Raw genomic sequence first — 25,180 nt, 5'->3', positions numbered from 1 at the left:
TGGATCTGGGATTTAGTATAGATTTTAAATTTTTAGACAAAGTAACAAATACTTTTCATCAAATTGTGGGGTTGCAATGAATCGTTTCTCCTTTTACACTTCTGCAAATCGTAGATTAGTTATTTGTTTTGAGGGAGTGTTTGAAGCAAAGGTAACAAATGTTTTTTAATAAATTGGAATTGCTTTAAAGTACTTTTCCACTTTTACCCATGGAGAATTCTAATTTATCTTTGTTCTGATTCAAAAAATTTAAATTATTATGTTTATATTTACGTTTTGCGATGGATATTCGATATTGCTTTGAAGTTCTCAAGTAAATCATTTGTGCTTCTGTTTCTCTGTGTCTTTTTGTTAAACAATCAAGTTCTCATATTAAGGATCAATTAAAGTACTTAGGTTTGGATGACGAATCAAGTTAAAAAAAAGAAAAGAAAAAGAGTACTAAGTTTTAGATTTTACTAGTTGTTATCATAATATTCTAACTATAATTACTATTTAGATTGTAATGGAAGCAAACCAAATAAATGAGATGAGTTTATGATCCAAATGAGTAAAAGAAAAACTTTCAAAGGAAAATAATGGATGAATACCATAATTTTTTTTATAGGTTTCGCAAATAGATAAGAATGATGTTGAACAAAGATTAGCAATTATATTCATGGAAAAATGGTCCATCTATTTTTTTTTCTTCTATGTTTTTTTTTATCTCATATATTAGTTCAAAATTCAGAACGTCATTTAGGTTTCTAATCTTAAATGCTCAACAAAATCTAATTACTTTTTTAAACACTCATATTTTTATATTGATAACATTGTTAATAAAACTGTTCAACCTCTAAGGTTTAGAGGTTGGATAGAGAATTATTCCAAATAATTATTTAGAATAATTACTGTAACACTTTTTGTGATGTGATGTATATGAGATAAAAAGGTGGTTGGGAATATAAAAAGATAAACTGAAAAATGTGTTTATGATACAAGCGAAAAATTTTTTTGAAAAAATTTGCTATCCAAACATTTCTCTCAAGTACTAATTCCCCTTCCCTATCTTCCGCTTCTTAAATCCCATTCCTTTTTTGCTAGAAAAATTATTTTAAAAAAAATTGTTAATGAAACTGGCTAATATATAGACCTTAGGGAAGGCAAGTGCAATTTATTTTTTCCAAAATCAAGTTTTTAAAGGGGGGTATTTATGGACAGAATAGTAAGTTGAAGGACTCAATAGGCAAAATTGAGGTTTGGGAACAAAGTGAAACTACGCAAATAGTTTAGCCACCATTGGAGCCGACAACAGTACGACTACAACTTGTTGGAACTAAACTAACTTAAAATACAATAACCCCTAACTGGGCAGCCTGGTTTCGATTCCGAAGCTGTGCAGCCTGGGGTATCTTCCTGAGGATCGGTGGGACCCGCTCTCCTCAGGGTTAGAGGACTAGTCGGGTGTAGGCCCGGATAGCTCTAACTGAAAAAAAAAAAAAAAACTAACTAAAATACAATAAGAATCAGCATTATTCTACTAGTTATTTATTTCTTTATGTCTTGTTATAGAGTATACATTACTATATTATAGGAAATAGCAAAGAGCGGAAAGGCCAAAATAAAACAACATAGAAGTAGGCAATCTTTATTTTCTTTTTCCTCAATGTTCAATTTCTAGGCATATTGATGATTGGGTCGTTTAGAATTCAATAAAATGTTATTTGGGTGAGTTTTAAATTTCTCAAATGTTAATGCCTTGATTCTTATATGTTTGAGGGCTGTACGTACTCCAGAATAGTATATGTTACTAAATTTATCGTTTTTAAGATTAAGTTGTTTCGAAGGTTTCAGCTAATGAAACCAAGGAAGATACTTTTATTTTTTTTATTTTTTTTTCCAGCAGGAAAGGGGTGGGATTAATTAAGAAGTTAGGAGGGTGCAGGAAATTTGAATCCAAAATGCCTAATCAAGCTTTTCGCACAAAAATAAAGTGTGAGAATTATGCATATGATCCATTGCCTTTTTTCATCCGTGCTGAAAGAAGAGCAAGATGGAAATGCTCTTTGCATAAGTATAATAAATAATAATTTTTTAAGTAGTCGTCTAGATATTGAATTCTATTGAAACATATTTTACGCTCAACAAGAGAGAGTCACCGGGGCGAGGGATGATCAGGTGGCACGTGTGAAGGTTCGAAACCTCTCATTTACACTGAAAATAAAACAGAGAGTCATTTTTCTAATATTCTTGATAGTGGTTGCTCTTGATACATTTTTATAGTCGACAATAAAACATAAAATGCTGAAATTGAAATTTTGGATAGCTAAATCAATCTTGGTAATTACTAGAATTGTTGAGATAGAAAAAAGAATATATCGTTTACAATCTTGTTTTTGGCTTGTTTCTTTTTCGTTGTAATAAAGGTATATTCACACAATTTTGGCATTTGTGTACACACGGTTCCTATTTGCGTACATAATCTGATTTTCATTGTACTTTCACTTGGCAAGGTTTTAATCTTTGTCGAATGGATGGATTAGGATTGAGTAAAGATTTTTAAATTTTACAAAAATTATTTAGGCAACGTAATAAATATTATTTCATTAAATGGGACGCATTGACTGATATCTCCTTTACGTATATGGATGAAACTTTACATTACTTTTTCATGTTTTATTTTCTTAGGTGAAAACAGTAATCTAGATTACACATCCGTTTTGCCTCGATTATTTTATAATATAAATCTCATAAGAATTTGTAGTGAAAATTAAACATAAGTTATTTGTTTTCTGCAGGTATTTCAAGCAAAATAACAAATGCTTGTTAATAAATAAACTTGTATCATGCCAAAAAATAATAAAAAAAACCTTGGAGTTAAAACACTTCACTTTTACACTTTACTCATGGTGAATTCTATCTTGTTTTTCTAATTAAAAAGGTAAAATATTGTTTTCAAGTGGCTAAAATTAAGGTCTTAGAGCGTAGAAATTTTGAGTTCAAATCCTCCTCCTTTTCAACTTCTTAAATCCTACCCCTCCTTTTAAAAAAAAAAAACTTAAAAAAAGTTAAATCTCATTTTTATTTCTGCTTTGCCTTGTATCTTTAGTATTGTAATCAAAGGTAAGCTCATGGAGTTTTTTGTGTCCTTTACACACGTTTAATCAAGTTTTAGATTAAAGGGGAGGGTTGGGTTGAGTGGTAAAGTGAAAAAGATTGTAAGTAAGAGATCTTAGGGTTCAAAACCTCTCATTTATAAAAAAAAAAAGGCTTAAAAAATAGTTTTAGATTATGCAAGTTCTGATCATTATAGCCTAATTACCACTAGTATAAGCATTTACGCTGTAATACAAGACAAACGAAAATAAATACCAGGAGTATGCAATCCAAAGTTAAGAAGTAAAAAGTTTTTATATCTCCTTGCTGTCAAGTTTAGGGTTCGAACCATTTTTCGTAAGGGTGGAAAGAATGTGGAAACGGGTGGGAGGGTTTAGAAAAAACTGCTCGAACCATTTTTCGTGTAAGGGTGGAAAGAATGTGGAAAGGGATGGGAGGGTTTAGAAAAAACTAAAAACTTTTCGTAAGGCAAGAATGAATGACAATTATGTATTGATTTTACCATTTTTTAGTTTAAACATTAAAACCTACATATAAAAAAGTTTAATTCCATCATATTTTTTTCTAATCTACTAAATTCAAAATGTCAATTAGGTTTTTTAAACTTAATAAAAATCTACTTACTACTTAATTGACTCATATAATTTTATGGTTAACATTGTTAGTCAAATTGCCCAATATTTAGACCTTAGGGGAAGGAAAATGTAATTTATTTTTGGTTGGGGAGAGAGAGGATTTAAGGATAGATTAGTAACTTGAAGGACTCGATAGGCACATTTAAAGGTTTGGGGATGAAAATGATGTTGGAATGAGTTGTTAGTTGTTTGCTGTTGGGTGTTGATTAGTGTTGGTTGTTGTTGATATCTTTTTTGGGTTAAAAACAAAAAAGTCACATTTAATTATGCAAATATACAAGAAATCTTTCCATGGTTTCAAAACATATAATCCGACACCTCATGATTTGAACTAAATTGAAAACGTGATGAAAATTGTCAAAACTAACATGTTCGAAGCATACACGCTTTGTTTTGCAACTAGTGGTACCTGAAAACCGTTTTTTATAATTAATATTTATTTAATATACCTATTCTTCCACTTACAGAAAAGCTCCCTGTGATTAACTCAACCTATAGGAAAGCACTCTGTAGTTTTGAAACATACAAGTTGGATTTAATCCGAAACTTCAGAAAATATATTGAAAAGAAAGTAAAACTTTTTGAGAGAAATCAACCACCAGTCTTATGCACACTACTTTTGGGGTATGGTAAAAGTTTTAAAATTGGGTTTTTGCTATTATAATATTATCTTAGAGGATCTTTTTTAAGAAGTTAAAGTAGGAATTTCAATACTCTTTCTTTGTACAAAGTGAAGGAAAATTTTACAAAATAGTTGCTTATATCTTTCTCAAATTTTCAAGTGGATAGTAGAACTAGACCCTATGATACCATTACAAGATTTGTGAGTGTTCAGAAAAAGTAAAAGTAAAAATTTTCAAGATTGAAAAAGCCATCAAAAGAGATGTTGCACTTTATGTGTACAATGGATGACGGTGGGTTTTTTTGTGATCATGGTGTTATCCTATATACTGATATTAACCAAACCAGAACAACTATTTTATGTGTAAAGGGATGAATATTATATTTTTTGAAACCACATGGAATTTTCTTGTAAGTTGGCTTAATCACAGGAAATTTTTCTGCATTTTATCCTTATATATTAAGGTATTTTTGTCATTTAGTCCACTCACATTAGTTTTGATGATTTCCATCACATTCTCAATTTAATTCAAATCACGAGGTGTCAGATTGTATATTTTAAAATCATGGGAAGCTTTCCTATATATTCGCTTAACCATGGGTGGTTTTTTTGTTTTTAACCCTTTTTATTATTTAGAATTTAGTTTTTTAGTAGAAAATTTCTTTTGGCTGTAAGATTTGTTTACTTAGTCAAGCGGTTTATTTACAAATAGAGAGTCTTATTATTGAATCAATCGAAAAGAGTGAAGGATTGAGAGCATTGTTCTTATGATATTATTAATATTATATTGTTGATTTATTTCTCTTCTCACATACATACTTGTATGTATGTAAATTGCCTCCCACAATGGTTATATGAAATTTATCTCGTATAAATTTTTGGTGAAATTTTTTATGTTCTGCATATTATATGGTAAGATTTTGCTCCTAAAATGAATTGTGGCATCTCAATGATGTTATTAGAGAGAAAACGAAACATCCTAATCCATTTCGACCTAGCTTGAGCTTCAAATATTTAATTAACTGGCTCATATTTGATAGTTGTTTGACTGGGTTATACTTACGTTCTGTTTGATAAAACTGAATTTGAATTCTGAAGTCTGAATTCTGAAATCTGAATACTGAAACAATTAATTTACTGAATTTTAAGCACTGAAAAGAAATATATGAATGTCTGAATTTCAATGCTAAACTTATTTATACTGTTTGATAAATATTTATAACTAAATGCTTAATAAGTTAAATTTGACAATTTTGCCCTTATATCTTTTCATCCAAAAAAGAAATAAAACCTATGATTTAATTAGTTAAAAATGTTAGGTATGAAAATGACAATATTTATTTTTAAATCAAATTAATATAAAAGATGAAATATATTATATAAGGAGTATGCAGAAGATGTGAAAGTCATTCAAAAGGGAGAAAAAAGAAATAGAAAATCATTAGATAGAGAATATTAGGTTGTTTAATTAGATAAAAATTTTGAACATAATTAACAAACAATGATAGATTTGGCAGATAAGATAAGGTAATTGAAGTAATTTTATTGATTCTTATCAGAATTAAGCATTCAGTCAGGATTCTTGTGCTGAAAAAAATACACACAAGTTCAGCACTACTTAACAAATTCAGCAAATAAATTTTCATTTATCAAACAGTCAAAACATCTAAATGTCTGAAAAAATTCAGATTCAGCACTTTTTTTTGTTATCAAACAGACCCTTAATTAACTGACTTTATGCACGATAATTGGTTACTCAAATTGTGTGTGCTAACAACATACACAAGATAAAAGGTAGATCTAGTGCTAATATGTCTAAAAAAGCATTAGGTAAAGTTTATGTATCGTAATGTCACACTTGTATACTCCGTTTATGTTAATGTGCTTATCTTGTGCTCTTAAAGCCATATTCTAATGAAATAGTACTACTCTTTTTTTTTTTTTTTCCATTCTTTTGGGGCTAGGACTATTTTATAGACAGGAGCGGAGCTAAGACCCCACAGTAAGTGGGGTCAAATTTTAGTACCATAAAATTTATTTCAAAAAAAAAACTACTACATTATATACAGGTTATAATTGTACCCTACGATTACTCATTTTTTTAAAATGTTGCAAAATCAATTCATTATCAATTTTGTTAAATACATCTTTTTCAATGTAAGTAATTGACCCTCTTGAATTTTTTAAATATAATTTGGGAATTACCATCAACTTGATCTTCGACGGGTCTCTTTTAAGAAATTTATCTTTACCCCGTTATAAATAAAAATCATAATAACTTAATTTCGTATTATAAATAAAAAATTTACCATCCACTTGAATAATTCATGTTTTTGATGACTTTGAAGTTAGAAAAAATTGGTTTGAAGAATTGATTTTCTCACTCCAATCAAGAAAGTTGGAAACTTTGGATAAATTTATTTTTGAACTAACTTCCATAAATAATTTGAAATAAATTCAAAATTATTGTGATGGTAAGAATTATGAATTTTCAATTGTTTGGGGTCAATGTATATAGGAAAGAAAATTTGATATAATTTAGTGGGGTCAAATAAGATACAAATTTAAAATTTACTAAATTTTCTAAGTCTAAGAACTAATTTTCCAAATTTAAGTGACCCCACTTGCTTGCCTGTGGCTCCGTTCATAGAGGACGTGCATAAAGCCTAGCAATATCAATCAATGTTCCGAATCTGCGCAAATCCGGAAAACAAGAAATCGAGTGGTAACAGCTTCTTATCCAACTAATTAGGAACTTAAACTATATATACCCTAAGTCCCACGGACAATTGAAACATGCATTCTATTATCATCTTAATTCAAAGTACGTTTGCAAAATTTGTACTCAAACTACATATTCCTCGTTTTAGCCTCAAACACCTTTTAACCTAAATAAGATCAAGAAATGATTGACTGGTATCATCTTCCAACTGTTATTGTAACTTTCATTCTTTAGTTTTCATCCATAGTTAATCTTCTAGCCAATTTTTACTCTTTTGTCGTTTAGTTTCTAGCCATTATTACTTTGCTTTCAGCTGTCCTTCATAAGAGTCCTGATGCTCTTTTCATCAAGCTTATACCATTCAATACTGATCTTTTAGCCATTACTTAATCTCCTTATTGAATCTTCTTGACAGATCCATTACTCCTTCATTATCCTTATTCTTGGATCTTCTTCATCAACTAAACTTCTATTGATATATCGATGTAATATTTCATACAACTAATAGGAGTAAGCCATATGTTACTACAGAATCACGGATCAAGAATTGATTTACCTCATCAAGAAACACGCAAGAGTACAACCAGGAGACGGACAACTAATTACTTGTAAGATTGCAGCCAAGACTTGTAGGGAATGTGTTGCAGAGGGCATCTCAGTTGTATCTCATGAAACACAACATTGAGAAAACACAATTGGTTGCTATGGTGATTTGTGGACTGATGGATGACTAATTACGTATGTCGACCCATTGAATGAAGGCTTGCTACTAATTGTTATATAACTGCAAGAAAATCCAATGTTGCCAGCAAGATTTATAGGAAAAGTGCTGTGGAGGATATCCAATAACAAGTGATGAAGCTGTTGATGCTTTTGAAGTAGTTGAGGTGCCTAACTTGGTTAATACTAACAAATTTGATATAAACACCATTGGTTGCTATAATGGTTTGTTGACTGATGCTGGACAACAAATTACACAAGATCAGTTGTTGAGGTTGGAGCTTGTTAATGAATGGTATGTTGCCAGTTGCCAGAAACATCAGTGACCTCTGGACCATTGTACAATAAACAATGGGCTAGATGCGTACAGGGCATCGCAAAGTCTGCAGACAGCAAACTATTTCTCACAGAGGCACCATCCATCGACAATCTCTTAAGAATGCAGAGTCTGTAGACAGCAAACACAACCCACAAATACATGCATGCACAAATATGACGCTTCTTATGTTATCAAAGAAACTAGTCTTCATTGCCTTAGTAATTTGACGCTAACAAATCTGTCAATGGTTCAAAAATATCTCAACAGAGAACACATTTAAATTTAGTTATAAGCAAAGATGACTGCAACAAACTGAATCTCTTTTCTCTATCTCTCTCTCTTTGGAGAGATGGCTTTTGCCACCAGTTATAGGCATTTATAAATCAGACACTAATATTAAACTACAGGGTCAGGATTTCATCTCTTTTTAGTTGCCAGGCTTCGACGTTCAGCTTCTTTCTCAGCAACAATGACGTAAAATTCTGCCCCAAGCATCTCATGTATATCAAGATTATGCGAGATGCTCAAATCAACTAACTCAGTTATCAATTCCACAGTAACCATGAAACCTAGAGTGGATAGTACTCTGACTGCATTCGCTATTCTACATATATGTTGCCTAATCTCTACTGATGTGTGACTTTGTTCTTGTTCACGGGAACTGACTGAACCACTTAAACTGGCATTTTCTTGCTCGGATTTGATCATTTGATCCACTACCATGTCATCTTTGGCTTCAACATGTTCACCAACCCATATGAATCCATTACAGCCAAGTATCAAGTCAACTCCATACTGGTCTAGGTGGTGGAAATGTTGTTTACGCCTCTTCACCAAATAAGGGGAGATTCTGAGTAATTGACCTCTATCAAGCTGTTGCAAAGAACAGAAGGAAACAAAATAACAAACAAACAAAATGAGTAAGCTGAAAGTAATAAAAGTATTAGATTGCTCAGGAAAGTATACTAGATGCACTGATCTAGATCAAGAGGCTAAAAAAGGATAGGGATTTGAGGCGCAGGTAATAGGAATTGGACATGGAGACAGCAACAGCATTAATAAACCCCAAGCCCAACTCCTTGAGGCCCGAAACATCTCCTCTTTGGTTTTTTCGATAACCAGCACAAAAACACATTAATCCTGAAGCCCAAGATCACGAATACACCTTTCTATACTTCTGACTTCTTGCTTGTAGGTACAGACTTCCATCATGTTGGAAACCACGGACTTCAGCCTGAAACAGCACAATCTTTGCTAAATGATCTATTTAGGCATTTGAAGTATTAAATTCTCGAGATCCAAGGTCCTCAAAATTTATTGATTACTGGATATGATCAACATACAAGATATTAATTTCCAAATGTCAAAAGATTCACATGCAGAAGATAATTGTGATGAAATTGAAGAAAAGAACAGGACATTCAAGTTGATTGCTTTTCTTTGGGAGGGGGGAGGGGTGGTGTTTGCAGTCCTAGATCACCATAAGACATATCAAAAAGGAAATCCTATAGCCTTATAACAGCAAATTCTGATACCAGGGCAGCAGCAAAAAAGGTGTACAATTGGTGGGCTTACACAAACAATGTCATTCTCTTCAAATATACTGCGCATGTTGAGTTCATCGAGAGCAGTTCGGCGCCTCTGGAGAAGAAAATAATGAGATGAAGTAAGGAAAACTTTTGGATGAAATCAAATGGAACTCACACTCAGTCCGGTTCAAAAACCATATTCCTTTTATATCTTCACGGACAACAAATGGGAGTTCCCAGGAACAATAATGTGCTCAACCAGTGCCCCCACCCCCCTCCCCAAAAACCAACCAACCAAAAAACCGAAAAAAAATGGTGGTGAAGTTATTCTTGTAAGATGTGAAGCTCAAGTAATTAACTGTTTCAGCATAGTCTGGAATTGACAGTGTGTATAGACATTATAAAATGAGAGACATTATATAGTAAATGCATTTAAAAAGGAACTTGCAGATACCTGGATGCCATCAGGCAAGTTCATTGAAGAAAGCATCAATACTGCGTCTTGGCTGAAATTGATCTCCAATCTCCAACGCTTAGGAGCCACCTTCAAAGATACACTTGCAGATAAAGAACCACCCACCAAAAGCGGAATAAAGAAAAATGAATTCGCCAAAAACAAAAATATAGGAGTACAAGATATGGATCAGACGCGCCTCATGTTTAACAAACTTTACATGAACATTATCCCTCAATAATCAGAAAGCAACTAATTGGCTCCCAAAATTTTTCATTACAAAAAGGCAACAATAATAAGTATCAAATTGGTTCCATACAACGTAAGCAGTATTAATGAATTTAGCAGTGTAATTTCGAATAAAGGCAAGGTTTCAAAGGAATGGGACAGAAATACAGGAGAGAATTCAACAAAGATGTGGTTAACATTCACCTCGATAACTCGGCCAACAATAATATCACCTATCTCAGGCTTGTACCTAAAAAATAGGGTAGATAGAATTGAGAGCAATGTATTTTCAAACATTATCAGCGCTACAAAAGGTACAATTTTTCTACAGTTGGGGGTACCTTGCCCTGAGAGCACGAACATAGACAAGCTTATTCACGCGCTCAACCACTCCGCAGATGGTTGCCACCACCCGGCCATCCATCTCCGACGTCCCATGCCCTCTTCGCCCAATAAATCAAGAGGATTAGAGTTCGCCACCCATTTGAGATTTTCTCTCAATTGTTATGAAATGACGGAAAAATATAAGACAAAATGCCAAAAATGAGAAAATTTTGTGTGACCAATATTTACTTGAGAACGCCGTCTTCGTAATTGATGGGAATGGTGTCGGCGACTATGACGGAGGCATTGGAATTGTTGCTGGTGGTGGAGGAAAGGGATTCCAACTTCTCAAGTGCTGTTTCCAGTCTAAGCTTCTGGGTCTTGCTCAATGACAATTGAACTCCTCTCATCTTCCCAACTCCCTTTTACTTTCTTCTTCTTCTTCTTCTTCTTCGTAGGTCTTGCCCCTTCTTCTTCTTCTTCTTCTTCTTCTTCTTCGTAGGTCTTGCGTGTGTGAGAGACAGTAGACAGACAGTAGATTATGATTCAGGACTAAGAATTAGGAAATCCTGCCAAAACCCCAACCACGTCGCTATATACTTATATACTAGAAATTTTCTGGCTGTGCCCAATGCCCAATTTGTTGTGTAAAAAATATTGACAAATTCCCTATAACTCTCATTTTTAAAATTAATAGAACATGGAAGATCTTAATTGTCGTCATGTTGAGAAACCATGTCCATGTGCAAACTATTATAGCAGTAGGATAATTAAAGCAATGTTCATGTCCATGTGCAAAACCAGAGAACTAATTTAACATAGAAGCTGCAAAATAATTGAAGACTGAGGTATGTTAAAAGTCTTTGTCCCCCCAAGTTTGAACAATCCCCTTTCAATGAACCAAGGTATGGAACTCAAAAGTTCTTATCTGTTCAATTTCGATATATACCAACAATGCAATGAATCATAACTACTACTGGATAATTTTTAAGGCAGACAAAAGTCTAGAAAACAAAAAAAAAAGAAAGAAAATTGGAAACTTACAAAACCAACCGTGTTAAGGAGCCAGAGAGTAGCGTAGCGGTGGGAGGAACGATGCGGCTACGGCGGCGAAGGAAGAGCTGAAGACGGCAACGGAGGGAAAGTAACAGGACGAGGGGCTTGGAGGGAGAGAATGAAAGATAAAAGAAGAAACGTTGGCGACTTTATGCGTTTCGCTTTACTGTAATTGCAACACGCACCCTCAAACTACATTTGATACATACTTTACCCTTAATTGTCAATATTTATGCAAACAAAATGTTATTTTAGTCCCAATGTTTAACTTTTTTTGGTGATTTGATGGCAACATTTTATAACTACTCTTGTACTATAGAGAAAGGGGATAGACCTAATAAATTATCATTCCTATACTGTTATTCTTATACTATAGAAGAAGGAGACAGGTTCAACGGAATCATTGAGAACAAAAGGAAACTAAACTACTTCCAATCTGGACAAGTGCACTGTGGCACTCATTGAATTTAAGAAGTTAAGAATTTCTGGTATTTGATGCTAATAAGGGAATATGATCCTTTAAACAGCATCTCAAGAGGAACTTAAAGTCTCCATTGTATTAATATGAGTGCTTTAACTAAATAAAAAACATGCATACATAACAAGAACTCATAGATCCTAGACTTTCTTTGAATAAAAGTCTTCTACAAGAAATCCATGTAGTGGTTTGCTTTGCTTCAAGGCTATCAACCAAAATACGGAAATAAGCATCCGAATGAAACATACATATCACAAGCATAATACATTGGCTTTAAAATAAGAGTGACATATCGGCCAAAAATAGAACTCACATAAGACAAACTTAAATACTAACTAAATCTCAAGTATTATCTTCCTAACAATGTAATTAGCATCACAAATAGAAAAATCCATAGTATTATGCACATAATATGTACCCTTTCGAGATGGAGCATGCTCAGCATTGAATTGTAGTTTTTGCCTTCCTTGCGGAGTAAAACAAAATTAAATACAAAAATTTACAAACATTTAAACACATAATTATTTTGATTGTAGCCTTTCTGGCTTGAAAACAAAAAGAAGTTTCCCCACCTTAGTCCTTGTTTACTCATATGAATAAATCAAGCAAATTGTGTTCTGTATGAAGGAAGGAAAAGTTCCGAACCCAGATGGTTACACAGTGAAATTTTTTAAAAAGAATTGGGCAGCAGTTGGGGAGGATGTTGTCAAAGCTTTCGAGAACGGTATTATCTTCCTAACAATGTACCGTTTTCAATTTCGAATTGGCCATAACCGAATTCATTCCGCAACCGATTTTAAATTCGAAAACGGTAATGAATTCGGTTAGACCAAATTCATCTTAGAAAAGAAAAGATTAATCAAACATTTGATAGAACACCTTCCGAGTCTGCTCCATATGAACCACACAAAAGTGAAGTAAAATCTCTACCATATAAGGATGATATGCATCTCAATTGTGTCAAGGTCAAGATTTCCAGTATATTGTTCATAATGCCGACGAAATCAAGCAGTATATTTTCAAAATCCAGTGAAAATGCAACAAGATAACCTAGTAGTAGACAAAATTATAATTCAACATAATGATTTTCCGATTGCAGAGCTCAATAACAAGTATATCGACTGAAAGCTTGCAAAAGGAATTAATATTTCGAAGCACCGGTGACATATATATACAGGCATATTAAAGAAAACGGAAAAAATTTAAGCTTTACCTCAAGTGGAGTCCTATTGATGATTTCAGAGAGGCCGATTACGTTTTCTTGCGGTGGAGCTGTCGGGAGGGAGGTGCTGGGTGTAACGGTGGTGGAAGCTTAGACAAAAGTGACGACCAGGGTGGGTTCAGTGGTGATAGCGAAGGGCTTTACCCTAAGGCGCCTGTTTCTGAAAATGGATAATTTCATTTTCCTCCCCTGATGCATATATAATATCAACTGTATCCCTAATATCTTTTATTTATTATTATTTTTAAGGAACACATAAAAAGTGATTAATTTAAACTAGAATAAACCTTAGACTGTGCAATGATTAGTGATAATTTATGAATTTATAATTTACAATGATTAATAATAAGTAATATTAGTTACAAACTTACAAATTACAATGATTAATGATAACTTATATTAGTTACAAGCTTATAATTTATTTCAAATCAAAATAAAACTTATTTACTTACATATGTTATTGTGAAAGTCAATACACTAATAAATTGATTTACAATTCATATGCATTCACTTACACTGCTTAGTTATCTTATCTATACTTAAAATCTTAAGATTAGTCAATAGATAATATGAATTTTTATGTTAAATATGTAATGTAAATTTAGAGCGCACTAATATTTGCAAATTACAGATTACGTATTCAAATATTCAAACATGAATGATGTATCAAATTACCAATATCTAAATTCTAATTACTAATTATGTTTATTGTTTAATATTTAATATTATACATATATGTATTAATTATTATCTAATTCTAGTCATGTTACTCATGTAAAAAATAATAAGTATTATAGTTATCATATATTGTTATGTATTACTATATATTTGTATTATTATAGTCATATAACTATTAACAAATACTAAAATAATATATTGTACATTATTATATATTATTATTATTATAAGTACATGATATGATGATAATACCATATAATAATTATTATTAATAGCATTTACATGTATAATATAATAATATATTAGTAGTATAAACTAATAATAAATAGCATTTATCTATATATTATATAATTTTATATACCAATTTGGTATTCGAATGCGATAATGCGGTACTCTATTTCAATTACCGAATTTGAATGCGAAATCGGTTATTACCAAATTCATAATCTCATTACCTATTTCATACCATATTAGAATTCGGTGAATTCAGTATGTATCGAATTTATACCAAATTACCAAATACCCGATTTCAAATTACCGAATTGAATTTGAATTCGGTTATGAATTCGATATGAACCGAATTTGCTCACCCCTAATTGTGACGCCGCTCATCATCGCGTCCTTCACATGGTAGAGAAGAATGGCTTGTTGAAGATCATTTTTCCGAGAATTGATTATGCAAATTGTTTCAGTCGGTTGAAGTTACAACTATTTTTTTGATTGTATGAGGGGATTTCCCGTTGACAAGACAAGCTCTTCTGTTAATCTGGTGCTAAAGATCAGTCAACTTTAACTTGCAAGTTTAACGATCTATACAGAAAGAGAGGGGGAAAAAACGTAATGTACAATTTCCTAATATAACTCTTTGATTAATTAAGAAAAGAAAATAGACTAAAATTACCGTATTTCTGCACAAAAGGAGATGAAAGAACAAAATGTACAAGCTTATATTAACAATATAACAAGTCAGGAAGAGACTCAAACTTTCCGCCGTTTGCATCTGGAACAGTTTCATTTGAATAAACTCCATCATGCATGTCAGAATTCTCTACTACTATATACTTCTGTCAGCTGAACCAGGGAAAATATTCATCCTGGTGTTTTGGACCAAAAGGAGGCTTACCCACTTCCCCTGCTAGACTTTTCTTCAGAGTTTGGTCACATTTCAAACTTGAGTGCTGATTTTGAGGTCGGAAGCAATCTCTCCAGCTTCAACAGCCGATGCAGACTCTTTCTTGTCCGATCCAAAAAAGGAGCAACTCTGGAATGCATCCAGACTGCTAGCTATGAGGCGGTTCAAGCCACCAAGACTATCACTTAAAATCAGATCATCACTACGATATCTACAGGAAGATATGTCCAAATCTAGTGCGCCTAAAGAATCAGGCTGCAAAATTGAAAGATGGAATGATGTCATAGGTGCAAAAATCCTACAGCAGAAAAATTTCTGTAATATTACATAATTTTAGCAAATTTTCTCGTGTTCTTTCAAAATAAAATAAAATAACTAAGTGTACTTGTTTGATATGAAAAAAAGCAAAAAAGACAACCATCTTTCCACTGGATTTATACGAGGCATTTGATTGAAACCAGGAGAAACACGAACTAGGAAAGCAAAGGGTCAAGAATGTACCCAGTAAATGTCAGTAAGCCCATTGAGTTCCCTCTGAGAGTCATCGAAAGAATGTTGATCGGAATGACACTTATCCACAATGTCTCCATGCCTGGGATCATCAGTTAAGGGTTCCTCAGGATCAGACTGCTAGGCCAACCAAAAATGGATATGTCATATCTGAACTAAAATTGCAAGAATTTGATACTAAGCAGGAAATAGATATTGCAAGAATATCTGTATGCAATTACCTCCTGTGCTTTACCAGATGCAGCCGAACTTGTACTGGTAATCTCTCTGGATGTCTCTGGAGGAGAAATTCTTGATGCATTTTGAAATTCTTCAGAGAAAACACTGTTCTTCTGAAACACAAAAGCATCACATGTTTCTTCACCATCCCATATAGAGGATGTATTAGTGTGAAGAGGTGGCTGCAAAGCAGATCGGCTTTGGTGTTTATATATATGAGCAGCAATTGCAGCATCAAAGGAGTCACAGCTAAATGGAATCTGCTGAAGGCAGTGAGAGTTCCTTAATTCAGTTGAATCAATGCAATTTACTTCTCCATTGTGAGATGCCTCAGTGAGCAGATCCCCAGTGCTTATGTTGGTTAGGCTATCAGCCCACTCCCCAGCTGACAAAGCAACAGTCTTGTGTGGCCTCAAGTCATCCTAAAAAAGCACAAATAGGAAATTAGATAGAATTGTAACAAAGGGACCAGCCATTCCTCAGACTTTGAGATGCGCGAAAAGTTATACATGGTATGAAGCAAAGAAAATCACCCATTTATTTCCAACAATATATTACAGGCATATCATATTTTATAGCAGACTATCTATTTCACGACTTCAATATTTTCCGACAGTTTGAGGCAGAAATAGGCAGCATTGCTACCACAAGTCCACAATGATAGACAACAGCTTTATGGCACTTTCAGCAAACCACAAAAGTATATTACCAAGTGTTGCTTAATCTATACCTAGCACTTTATAAGGGCCCCCCCCCCCACCCGGCCCCGCAAAAAAAAAAATCACGGGTGTTCCAGACACAGTTGGAACAGCAATCACAACAAGGAAAAATATCGATCTATTACAGGCATACATAATTGTAATTTCAGGTAGTGCAAATTTCACGTGAGAACTAGATTAATATAGAACAATTGCAAGGCCAAGTTGACTGAAGCTTCAAGAGAGAAAGTTAAACAACAGAAACCTCCAGTGTGCTGAACATGTTAGTTTAACATGTTCTGAAACTAGGAGCTAAAATGACAAATACTTTACCAGATTTTCCTCTTGTTCCACGACTCTGTCAGTTGTACTCTCTCTTCTGTTCAATACATGTGCTGCAGTATGATTAGAGGATCTGACTGTATTCACATCTGGACCTATGCCAGCACAACCAATGGTATCATTGGGCAATCTTGAAGGAGTCGAGGTGATCATTTTTGTAGCAGAGAGCAAGCCTTCATGGATACCTAAAAGGTTTTCTGCTTCCTGATAAGTAGGTGGACTCGATTTTGGTGTTGTATCCACAATCTGCTCATTCACAATAGATGTCTCCGTATGGTGCTGAGTAGGGCATGATAATGATGCTAGAGATGTTGCAGATCCAGGGTCAGCATGAGGAAACCAACCATATCTAAAGGAAAAGAAAAAATGATCATCATTGAAATCACTCTCTAGAATTTGTTCTCACAAGAAGAAAATTGGTTTTTTTTTTTTTTTTTTGAGGAGGGGAGGGGTGGGGGTGTGGGTAGGGGGAATTACACAAGCACCCCTTGTAGTTTATGAGTATAGACAAAACCATCCCACAGTTTGGAAACCTACACTTTAGCTCCTCATAGTTCCAACTAAAGTGAAATGGTAAATTTTTTTTTTGTCACATTTAATAGTCTAATGCCAATAGTCAGCAATTTTATATGGAATAATGATGAAATTATCGGATTGCCATTTAAATTGAGGTAAAATTGAAATTATAAAAGAAAACTTGGGGTCAAAATTAAAATTCTGTTCTTTCCTATCTTCTTCAGTACATTCCTTTCTCACTCGTCGCTCCTTCCTCCCCTTTCCCCACCATCATCCTCCCTCTACTCTCCTGCCCTCTTACAATTCACGTCCCATCCCTGTGACCAGAAGAATAGCCCAACTGCGCCATTCAACTTCCGCATATCCATGTTCCAACCAAATTCCCCATTCACCAGCAATGGGCAAATTTGGGTGGAGGCCAACGCAAGTCGACCATTGGATCATCATCAATTCCAGCACAAAAGGGGAAATCAAATAAATTATTTGAATCAATCTCTCAAAAGTAGGTGATGACACGTGGGAGAGCTACAGGAGGGAAAACTCTAATTGCTATCCTATTGTCACAAGTCAATTCAGTAATTTTGCCGGAAAAGGAAATGATAATTGCTAATAGAGCATATCCTCATTTATGCCAAAAAGAAAACTTTCTTGGGTTGAGCAGAGTAGCAAAGCAACCAAAATAGAAATGTATTCAGTTTGAGAACAACCTCTTTATTGATTGCTTCATTTGCTGTCCCCACAGGTATGCACCTTTAAGTTTTGAATATTTTAGCAATCCAACATCTTTAGAGAATCCAGATGTCATGTTTACAACAATCTTGCTGAAACATAAGAACATCCCATGATGGATTCTCTCTCTCTCTCTCTCTTTGGGACTCTTATGTCTGGCTTCTACAGTGCTGGGAAAGCCACCGGGGAAGGGGAGGGTAGAGGTGGAGGCGAGAGGCTCTTTTCATACTATTAATTGACCTAATAATTGAATTACTAATTTAACCTTTACAGCTGTTAAACATAACAGAAATTTAACATTTCATAACAGTATAAGCACACGGAGTTGGATTCTTTTTTTTTTTGTCGAAACGATAGATGTCCTATAACCTAATCTAGCCTAGTCTAAGGGGAAGGGGAGGGGGTTCGATGTGAGTACAGACTCCATCGATGAAGGTCAATTAAGACCGCCACAAATCGTGGCAAATTTGTGGGAGGCAGGGATTGAACCCCTGACCTCCAGCATCACCTTTAATGGTGATGACCACTGGACCAAATGACCACTGGAGTTGGATTCTAGGTTTCCAAAAATGTGTACATTCGCCTAACCATACAGGATTCTTTTGTACTTTACCCCTTTTTTGATGCAACGGATCTTCTGTTCTATATCTGTGCCACTCTCTATCCCATTTTTTATTATATTGTTATTTTTTCTTCATAAATATCATGTTTTAATTCTTTTTTGTTTTCTTAAGATCCAATAATTATTAATTCAGTAATACACAAAATTTAACAAACTCAAAAAATCAAAATGCATAAAAAATGAGATTTTTTATGAATTTTCTGCTGTATTTTTTAATTTTCTATTATACATTGCTTTTTTGAAGTTGTTGTATTTATTTTTTACTGAATTAATAGTTATTGGATCTTAAGGAAACAAAAAAGAATTAAAACATGATGTTTATGAAGGAAAAATAGCAATATAATAAAAAGTGTCATAGAGAGTGGCACAGGGTGTGGGACAGAAGATCCGTTGCGTTTTTTTGGCCAGTTGGGGGGGGGGGAGGATAGAGTACCTGAGGCGGAAAACTGGAGGATTTCCAATTTGCGCATATACATCTGAAGCACTAAGAACTGAATCTTTAGCCCATTTGTGACAGCTAACCAGGTTCGCTGCTTGTACAAAGTATGGCAAGAGCATTAGTTCTCCAGATGCTATGCTTGACTGACCCCATTTGCGATTAAGATGTTCCAGTACAGAAGATATCTTCTTTCGTGCACTCAAAGTCAGCTCCAGGTATGGATTATGTTTATCCTGTGAAAGGATAAAAGCCAGATTTCAAGTTCTGAGTTATACAACTTCCCTTAGATTGGCACAAGAAAACACATAACTAAATAACCCACCATTTCCAAGGCTCTTCGGGTAGCTTCATCAACGGGGGAATAGCTGGAGCTTAAGTTTCATTGAACTCTGCATATTGTTTAGGATTGAGGGCATGTCTTTTCCACGGTAGTCAAAAGCATTTTGCACTGAGAAGTAATGAGCAAGTTCAGATAAAATCTGCAAGTTTACAAATAAGTCCTAATCCAATTAGCTTCAGAAAATCACACTGGCAACTCACCATGAGCATCCTCGACATGTTCAACCTCTCTATCTGTGGCAGTTCTCTCTAAATGTTCAGCAGCATCAGCAACCAAAGAAACCCCGGCAATAGCAGCCTTCTCCCATCTTTTATAGGCAGCTTTTGATGTAGCACCTGCAACAGATTACCACAAGATGAGCCAGAATGGTGATGACCATGCATCAAAACTTCTTAAAGAGCTTCAATCACTTAGGTGCAAAAAGAACAGAAGCCTGTCAACATAATTTACGGAGTCAATAGGATCAGTTAAAATCAAAGCCTATCATGGTAAATACCAAGTATGATTGCTTGATGCATACTTCACTACTCATAGAAAAATCAAAACAAGCAGCAGACTATTACCCCAAGTGAACACTTTTTTTTTTTTTTTTTTTCCTTTTTTTACACCCATTGCACTGAGGCTGCACCACCTCAGATCACCTGTATCAACTCAAAGTACATTAATGGCCACACTTACAAGTCAGATCTACATTAAATTTTTGTTGTTACACCTGTATATGCAGTTCAATCACCTGACAAAGATTCCAGCTTTTACGCCGAAGACTTTTCCCAAACAATAATCTTTCATAACTTCTATACTTAAAGCTGTGAAGTGCTACAATGCCAGGTAACAGATCTATGCGGCAACCACTCCACTCAAGGGCCTCACTTTCATATAATCATCAACTCACACCTTTAAAATACAACTAAAACCACATGAAAACGTGTAAATTCTTCATAGCTTTCTAAATTAACATCCCAAGCATTTCCTAAAGGAGTTCTCATAGAATTTCGTACTACCTGTCAAATTCTTCAAAAGATTTACATGCAATTTCTACTGAACTACATTGTATCAACTAGTTCAGGAGCATTCTTCTGCCTGGTATACAACCTACCTTAAACTTTCTCTCTCTGTTATGCCATGATTGACTAAACTAATAATTCTACATCCTCTAAATGACAGCAGACTTTTCCCTGAATTGCTGTCCTATCCAACACAAAAGGAGAATTCGGGGAAAGACATTATGAAAATCTCTTTTACTTGCGTTTAGGAAAAAAGAATCAGAACTTATTCTCCTAAAAATAGTTAAACTTGCACTTAAACCTCTTTGAAAGCTTTTAAATCCATGACGAATACAGCTTTTGGGATCATAAAACTAGGATAACATTGCTGGTAAAAAGAAAATCAAATTTAAATTTGCAGTTAAATTAGCATCACTTAATTAATTTTTTAGCATAAAAAAAAAGATATCACCACAAGTAGGTTCGCCATTACATATTATAAACTTAAAATAAGCAGCTGCTCATATTCCATTCTTGTATTCCAACATCCTAAGCAACATTTAGAATCTAAAAAAAGGACACCCAAACAAGACTTCAATGATGAGATGCACCAAATATAATCTATCAATATCCTTTTCCTTTACAACTAGAATAAAACAGTTAAGACATCAAAATAAAAAGAAAAGAAAAACTGTTACATACTACAGCATGCCAACCATAAAACTTGTGAAGTAAGTTACCTGTTTTGCGCTGATACCTAGCTGTTTTAAGAGCAGAGGGGCCTGATTTATAGTTGCCTCTGTTGATGCCTATATTTAGATGGCGGTGTATAGAGGATCCTTTCCCAATTCCAGGTTTTGGAATGTTTTGACTATCAATAAGAACGTCTTTGACCACGCGGCTTTCATGGCATGAAACTTTACCCTGGTTTGGGAGGCCAGTTGGAGCAGTTATAGAACTGTTTTCTCCCTGAGAAGCCCTCTTTCTGACATTCTTCTTCCTATCTTTCAAGAGTTGGGTTTCCTTCAAGAGAAAGTAGATATAGTAACTAAATCAACAAAAAAGATCAAAACCAAATGTGCCCAAAATGGGCACCAGAAAGCTTTTTAAAAAAGATTATGGCTACAATTTGGTCCAGGCTTACCAAAGTCTCTACAAACAACTTGAATCTTCGGGGTTTCAGGTGAAGTTTTGATGCTTTGCAGCTGTACTTCTCAAGTAAAGACCACCTACAAACCAAAAAACCAAATTTATGAGATGTACATTTTGAATAAATTAGCATATGTAGACTCTTTCCAGACAAACCAAAAACCACTCAAGTACAACCATTCACATTTCGCTTGTCAAGCTGAATAGAAATAACCCCTCCGAAGAGTTACACTTTTACTACTTAGCATGAGGTAGATGAGGAGCTCGCTAAAGTGCACTTAATGATAAACAAGTTTTCCAACTTCTGACAGGTTGTGATTTTCTGCACACTGAGAGAGTGACAGAGGACCCAAGCTGAAATCTCATATTTCAGGGCAATTAAAAGTTAGTAGTACATCATTTTTAACATTTACCAACAAAATTCTTCCTGTACCATTCATGCTAAAAATAGTTCTGGCCAGTTTTTTGGGGGCAGAAGCATCTCATTCTTCAATTCCTTACTTTTTACCTTTCATTGCTTGGACAAGTTTTCCACAGCCTTATTCAATTAAAAGGAACAAAAAGACAGGTATGTAAATTACCTTCAAAATTTTGTTCTTGACAATACATACACCTCAGAACAGGTCACAAGTATGACACAACCAAAACTTCTCAACAAAATCATTGTGGTGACCATAAAAAACAAAAAAAGCACGCTTCTCCTCTATGCACAGATGGTGCTCATCCTGAGTTTTACAAATTTCCAAATAAAATGACTCCTGACAACTTAATAGATGAATACTATCATGGCTTGTTGCATAGAGGACTCTAGCCTATACGCTAAAGTAATTAAGCTAGAATGATAACAGAAAGCTTGAAACAGACAGAAGAAAGTTTAATTGAATATACAATTACCATCGAAGCATTGCAGCATTGGTATCCTTAGAGTTTTTGGCATCAAGGCAAAGTTCTGGACCCAGCAATTTGTTCATACGCCTTACAAGGCGATAGTAATAATGTCTGACCTAAAACCCCAATTTCAAGGAGAACGAGAATACAAGAAAAGTTAAATCATGATTTAGACATAAAAAAAAAAACAAGATACTAAGAGATAGAAACTCAAATATGAACAGTAAGTGCACCTGATCCTTGTTTTTACTCTGAACACGACAAGTTATTTTTTCGAAGTTCTGTCAAAGAAAACATCATACTCATCATTATGTCAATAATTTCTGCAGGAATCTAACAAAACATATTGGGTTAATCAACATTAAAAATAAAAGTAGATTGCCTTGCCCACTTGTCGAAGAGCAGAGAAAAAACTTTCTTCCTCTTGATGGGTCCAAGCAGCCCATTGTCGTGTTGGCCTTTTTACTGAATTAGAAGATAGAATGCTCGTTAAAGTTCAATATCTCAAAGCATCAGTTATACAAGACTAATTTAGACATAAGTTGGTGAACATGGTCACACTCTCTTGAAGAAAGAGAAATAAACACACATAAAATTACTCAACAGATCAATTGCAAGAAAAAAGGATAATAGAAGTTGCAAAGAATATGAAATTAGGAATTTAAGAAGAACGTTGAGGGAGCAGGCAAATCAAAATCAATGAAACAGGAAACTGAAAGATTACAACATGACTAAACAAAGATCTTTTTCTCTGCATGAAATTTCTTCGGAGAACATAATGCATTCAAGACACTTTAGTCACTATGGGACAAGAAATATGTTAAAACAGGAGCAGTTCATAGTATAAATGCCGTGTGTCTGAAATGTATGGAGCTAATAATGAAATGATTAAGCAACCAATCACATCACAAACCTGGCAGAGTTGAGGCATTTTTGTCTTGCAAGGATATGGTTGAACCAGGAATTCCTTCTCCTTTTACATGATTCTTGGGATGGAGGCATGAATTGCAATCCAAGGAGATCTGTGGCTCCATTTGCGTTTTTAAGGTCATCAGGGGAACACCCGAATTTAGTATTTTCCAGTTTTCAACATCACGTAAGCTAGTTCCTCAAAATCTGCATCAAAATATCAGCACACAAGAAGGAAATATTTGTGAGAATCAATACAAAATGATAGCTGATCAAAGTCAAGGCCATTGATATCTAGGTAAGTGAACTTACTAGCATAGATGAGTTATTTTGATAGACTGTAGGTAAAACTCATCTTAGAATTTGTGGCATATTCAACCTTAATATCGACTTGACAGACTAGTTAATGGCATACGATACCAATAATAAAATTCTGTAACTTCAGTCAAATCCAAATGAATGACAGAATATTCCACACCAAATAATGCAATTGAACACCAACTAACACTTTTCTCATGTTGCATTATGCTGGGTAATTTGCAAAGATGAAGTATGGATGTATGATTTTATGTGATCCATTTCTTACACAAAACATGATTCATTTAATAGTCAAAATTTGACTCAGCACAAGAAAAGTTACCCAAGAGTCCACAAAATTAGGTTAAACAACGTCAACAGCTCTCAACACACAAGACTTTTTCAATCAGGAAATTAACATTGGAACCACAACCATAACACATTTTAAGCTAAGATGACAGCCAAAGCAAAGAGTACTACGGCAGAAAATTTAATTGCAATACGGCCTTAAATTTCACATTACAAAAAGAAATAGAGCAAACCTTTTTCTTTTTTGAGAAATAGGACAAATTTGAATTAAAAGATTCGATTTAATTTTTAAAAAGTATTCAAAATAGATCACAAATTCAGCTCCCGAATCTCCAATAAAAGAAAACCAAAACCTCAGTATCACAGGGTAAGAACAAAAAACAAAGTAGGATTTAAGAAGAAACAGTAGCATAAGAATATGTAAAGCTATTCAACTAAGTATCTACTAATTAATCCCTAATCAAAATTGTAATACACACAGAGAAGGAATATTACCATAGATTTCCGCTGAAGTGAGAAATCAGTGTGCAGAAAAAACCCAATTGGAAGAAAACGGTAGGATTCCAGTGGCGGTGCAGGCAGGGCGGAGTTGATGATTGATGGCCAATAGAGATGAAGAAGCACTGAAAATTACGAATTAGGGCAAAGAATTTGGGGGAAAGGTCTGGAAAATTAAAGGCATGTTTGGTATTAGCATTTTTCTGTTTTTTCCAAAGCAATTTCTATGTACCTCACTCTGGTAGTCTCTGCTTACACAAGGACAAAATATGAACCTACGTGTTCTTACTTATCACTCTACAAAATCTTAGAAATAAGAAAAGGGGTAAATTACACTAACCCCCTTATAGTTTTGATAAAAATCACATACCTCCATTCTTGATTTTGAAATAGTAGGGTTTTTGCCTATCAAAATTTTCTTTGAAACTTCATTAATATGGTGGTTGTTTTACATTTTTAACCTTTAGCAAGAACAATTCATTTAGTTGGTTGACAACAAATGTCATTGGGAATTGTA

General features: G+C 34.1%; 2 protein-coding genes across 7 annotated transcripts; both read right to left on the bottom strand.

The window, feature by feature from the left end:
* Positions 1-8,359: 8,359 nt before the first annotated feature.
* On the bottom strand, positions 8,360-13,580 carry LOC113742295 (exosome complex component RRP4 homolog). 6 transcript variants are annotated; one of them, XM_027270102.2, is made up of 9 exons: positions 13,397-13,580; positions 11,694-11,871; positions 10,899-11,153; positions 10,667-10,768; positions 10,530-10,575; positions 10,098-10,187; positions 9,690-9,755; positions 9,280-9,348; positions 8,360-8,987 (listed from the first exon to the last, which is right to left on the bottom strand). In XM_027270102.2, exons 3-9 carry the CDS (start codon positions 11,057-11,059, stop codon positions 8,532-8,534), a joined length of 990 nt encoding a protein of 329 aa, XP_027125903.1. In that variant the 5' UTR covers positions 11,060-11,153; positions 11,694-11,871; positions 13,397-13,580; the 3' UTR covers positions 8,360-8,531. The 6 variants fall into 6 exon arrangements, with proteins under 6 accessions (XP_027125903.1, XP_027125905.1, XP_027125907.1 ...); XM_027270104.2 differs by having other exon boundaries at positions 11,694-11,809; XM_027270106.2 differs by having other exon boundaries at positions 11,694-11,770.
* A 1,344-nt stretch (positions 13,581-14,924) lies between these two features.
* LOC113742790 (TSL-kinase interacting protein 1) lies at positions 14,925-24,959 on the bottom strand. The gene is given in 15 exon segments (XM_072047933.1): positions 14,925-15,470; positions 15,717-15,842; positions 15,947-16,366; positions 16,976-17,333; positions 19,285-19,523; positions 19,613-19,648; positions 19,650-19,738; positions 19,831-19,965; positions 21,354-21,636; positions 21,758-21,842; positions 22,657-22,766; positions 22,884-22,931; positions 23,033-23,115; positions 23,564-23,766; positions 24,661-24,959. Coding segments are annotated over 14 exon segments (2,373 nt in total). The 5' UTR covers positions 23,703-23,766; positions 24,661-24,959; the 3' UTR covers positions 14,925-15,248.
* Positions 24,960-25,180: the final 221 nt, after the last annotated feature.

Source organism: Coffea arabica, chromosome 4e (genome assembly GCF_036785885.1).
Source record: "Coffea arabica cultivar ET-39 chromosome 4e, Coffea Arabica ET-39 HiFi, whole genome shotgun sequence".
Classification (NCBI taxonomy): domain Eukaryota; kingdom Viridiplantae; phylum Streptophyta; class Magnoliopsida; order Gentianales; family Rubiaceae; genus Coffea; species Coffea arabica.
This window is presented reverse-complemented; position numbering and strand designations above follow the sequence as displayed.

Coding starts and splice junctions, on each gene's coding strand:
- LOC113742295 (XM_027270100.2), bottom strand. CDS start 11,059: ATGAGAGGAGTTCAATTGTCATTGAGCAAGACCCAGAAGCTTAGACTG. Junction 10,769..10,898: donor TACGAAGACGGCGTTCTCAA/GTAAATATTGGT, acceptor TATTGGGCGAAG/AGGGCATGGGACGTCGGAGA. Junction 10,576..10,666: donor GTTCGTGCTCTCAGGGCAAG/GTACCCCCAACT, acceptor CCTATTTTTTAG/GTACAAGCCTGAGATAGGTG.